The sequence below is a fragment of the Miniopterus schreibersii genome (assembly GCF_964146895.1).
Source record: "Miniopterus schreibersii genome assembly, chromosome: 10".
NCBI classification, from domain to species: domain Eukaryota; kingdom Metazoa; phylum Chordata; class Mammalia; order Chiroptera; family Miniopteridae; genus Miniopterus; species Miniopterus schreibersii.
In genome coordinates, this window is record NC_138110.1 from 4,968,252 (window position 1) to 4,971,791 (window position 3,540).

The 3,540-nt window shown below is 55.3% G+C and overlaps 1 protein-coding gene across 1 annotated transcript; it reads right to left on the reverse strand.

Moving 5' to 3' along the window:
• Positions 1–278: 278 nt before the first annotated feature.
• FAM209A (family with sequence similarity 209 member A) lies at positions 279–1,873 on the reverse strand (the record flags this gene model as incomplete). The annotated part of the gene is made up of 2 exons (XM_081148880.1): positions 279–542; positions 1,625–1,873. The coding sequence occupies 2 exons, from the start codon at positions 1,871–1,873 to the stop codon at positions 279–281; spliced, it is 513 nt and encodes a 170-aa protein (XP_081005006.1).
• Between the last annotated feature and the right edge of the window lie 1,667 nt (positions 1,874–3,540).

Consider the following 3,540-nt stretch of genomic DNA (forward strand, 5'->3'; position numbering starts at 1 on the left):
CCTAAACGTTGTCCTGCAGGGGCCCTGGATCTTGGCCGAGAGTCACCCATGCAGCTGCGTCTCTGTTACACGCCTCACCACCCATAGCTCTAGCGGGAGCGAGACGAGCAAAAAACAGAACCCTAACGGCCACGGCCACTGGTCTTACATTTATTTTTTCAAGTTTAACGAAAGGGGAAAAAAAATCTCAAATTCGAGATTTTTCTTCAGAACAGTTTTACTAGTTTGCATACGGCGTGTGAACCCTCGCCTTTCCCTGTCCTACTCTGACCCCCCCCTTATTCACACTCTTCGTCGCCCCATATTTCATATATTGTAACATTGTTCTGCGGGTCTGAAGGCACCTCAACGGCCTGCGCCTTGTGGTTGCTGCCAGCTGCCACGGCGACTTTCAGATCCCGCACCTTGGACACGAACTGCACGAGGTCCATCTCGAGTTGGCTTAAGGTGTTGAAGGCGTACTCTTTGCTGGGGGAAACACACTGGTTTTTCTTCAGTGGAGCACGAACCGAAGAGCCTCGAAGGCCAGGAGGACTCTTTTCCTGTCAACAGAGAGGGGCAGGGTTTTGACACAGTTCCAGGAGAGTCGGGCTCACCTAAGAGATGGTTCCAGCACTGCCCTGGTCCGGGGATTGGCAAAGCAGAGCCCAAGGGCCAGATGTGGCCCACCCTCTGTTTCTGGAAATCAGGTTTTATTGGAACCCAGCCCTGCTCGTTCACACGCGTGGCGCCTGGGGCTGCTTTCGGACTAAAGCGGCAGAGCTGGCTCATTGCAAAGCTGGGAACGTCCGCACTCTGGGCCCGCACAGAAAGGCTTGCCAAGCCCCTCGGGTCGGCTCCGACGCGGACTCGGGAGGCGCGGGGCCCGCCTAGCAGAGCACAAGCTGCCCGTTTCTGTCTCTTCCCCCGACGGGGAGGTCCAGCGCTGTCGGAAGGGGCTGCTACCCCTCCACACCTCTGCCCCTTTACGACAGGCCTCGCCTTTACTTGGGATAGTGCTGCCATCTGCATCCGGGTCAGCAACTTGTACTAAGTCCGAGGCGAGGGAAATTAAACATCGGGCAGTGACTCTGGCTCTGTGAATAATTTGGACCCGAAACACGCCTGAATCTATTCTTAATTTGAACGAACTCATTGACCAGGCTAAATATCAAGCCGAGGTTCCCTTCACCCAATAAGCAGACGGTGTTCTCAAGCGTCAGCCCCAGCCTCGGGCCTGGGGGCTGCTGCCTTCCCTCGGGCTACGTCGGGAAAGCAATTCGCCGGTTTCCCAGGACCACGAGGCGGGTGCTCTGCATTCAAATCCCTCTCCTTAAGGCCCTGGGTGCTCTGCGTTCACATCCCTCTCCTTAAGGTCCTGGGTGCTCTGCATTCAAATCCCTCTCCTTAAGGCCCTGGGTGCTCTGCGTTCAAATCCCTCTCCTTAAGGTCCTGGGTGCTCTGCATTCAAATCCCTCTCCTTAAGGCCCTGGGTGCTCTGCGTTCAAATCCCTCCCCTTAATTAAGGCCCTGGGTGCTCTGCGTTCAAATCCCTCTCCTTAAGGCCCTGCTGCACCGGGGCGTCCGCCTCGGAGCGAGCTTCCTGAGCTGGAGGCAGCGGGGGTGAGGAACGGAGCCGCCTTACCTTACTCTTCGCACTCTCTCCTCGAAACTTTAGAACCATGTACAGCATGACCACAAAAAGGAACCAGAGCCATTTGCTGACCAGCCAGCTTTGCGCGTGCTCCGGGAGGCTCTGCCTAATCCGGAAGTGCCCCCCGCAAGGCACCTTCCCCTGGGGCTCTTTGACCGGCTCCCTCAGGGAGGAAAACATGAAGGCGCAGCCACACGACAGGCACACGGGCAGGAACAGGGCCCATCTCAGCGTCCGCATGGTGAGCCGAGAGGGGGCGGGGAGCTGCTCATGGTGGGACGCTCTGCCCCTGCTCCTGGAGGAGGCCCGAGGCCGAGCCATCATTGATGTCACAGAGGCCCGAGCCAGGAGGGACCTGGTCATTATGATGACGCCAGGCAGAGTGGGGCCCACAGTGGCCCAGGAGGAAACTTAAAGGGAGATGGAGACGTTCCCAGCGGGCAACAGAGAGGGTGGCATGGTGGATCTCTGCCCGCGCCCGCGCTCTGTTGGCCGAGGCCGGCATTTATTCTTTTGGTTTGTTGAATCCAGGCATCCTGTCGGACACATGGCAGGTGCCCCTGTGGAGCTGACAGCCCAGTGAGAAAGATCCTAAGCCAGAGGTGCCTGGTGGGTGGCTCAGCTGGTCAGAGCTTCGTCCGGTACACCAAAAGGTTGCGGGTTCCATCCCTGGCCGGGCGTATATGCGAGGCAAATGATCAATGTTTCCTTCTCACACTGATGTTTCCCTCCCTCTCTTCCTTCCTCTCTAAAACCAATGAAAACATATCCTCAGGCGAGCATAAATATACATATATATGGAAGATCTGAAAACACTGGTCCCAATAGGACCTGCCCCTCTAGGTGGCCATGTCCTCTCCACAGTCCCCACCACTCCCTGTCGCCTCGCACTCACTGATTTTACCCAAGTGTGCAATCCCTGGGTTAAGGGGATTATTAAAACTGTGATTAGAGCAAGGAGTGTTAAGAGCACAGAACAAGGTGTTAGGTTCAGCAGGAAAGCCTTCCTGAAAAAGACATTTGGGAGGAGTTTGAGGGACAATCAGAGGGAGCTGACACCTAGATGTGTGAGAGGACCCCGAGGTGAGGACACACAGCCTGTATGGCAGCCGAGGCTGATGCCAGGAATCTAACTAGGGCTCACTGGCCAGTGTGTTTGAAGCCATCAGCTTTTTAAAATGACATGAAACAAGAAACCCCAGTTAATGGAACACAGGCTTATCCTTGTCTCCTTGGGTCACCTGATTCAGACTCATTCTTCAGGAATAAAACGTTCTGATGAATATAATCAAGGGCCCACTGGGTACCCTCAAACTGTAGAGCTCTGGGCAGTGACAAAAGTTCTGCAAGACGACTTGAAAGCGAAGGGCAGGGCGGGGAGCTGGTCTGCGCTGCACAGGTGTCTGCGGCAGGGGCGGGTGCCGTCTGGAGCGGTGTGGGCCTCCTGCAGGAGACACCTGGGCAGGAGACTCAATGCACGCGTTAGGGAAGCAGCTGGCCTGGTTTCTACGGCTCAGACTGGAGGGTGTGCCTGTGACCTTCGGGGGCTCGTCCTTACAATCACACCTGTCCCCCGTCCTTGCTCATACCCAGCACTCTTGTGGGAGAGTCGCTCCTGATGCTGAGCCACACCAGCGGAGTCCTCTGAGCTGCACCAGGTGTGCGTGTGCCCTGACAGGGATCTAACATTTGGTGGCTACGGTGTGATGCAGTAAGGGACAAGCAGCCTTGATTTAGAGAGGACCCCAAACCACAGAAACGCTCAGGAAGTTTAGTCCCACGTGATTTTTATTTGGGAACGTTTACATGTATTTAAAGACAGGAAGTGCATGGTGTCACGGAGTTACTCCTGTTGCTAAATTTTCTTATAAAACATGAATGGAAGAAAGAAGAAAAATACAGACAGA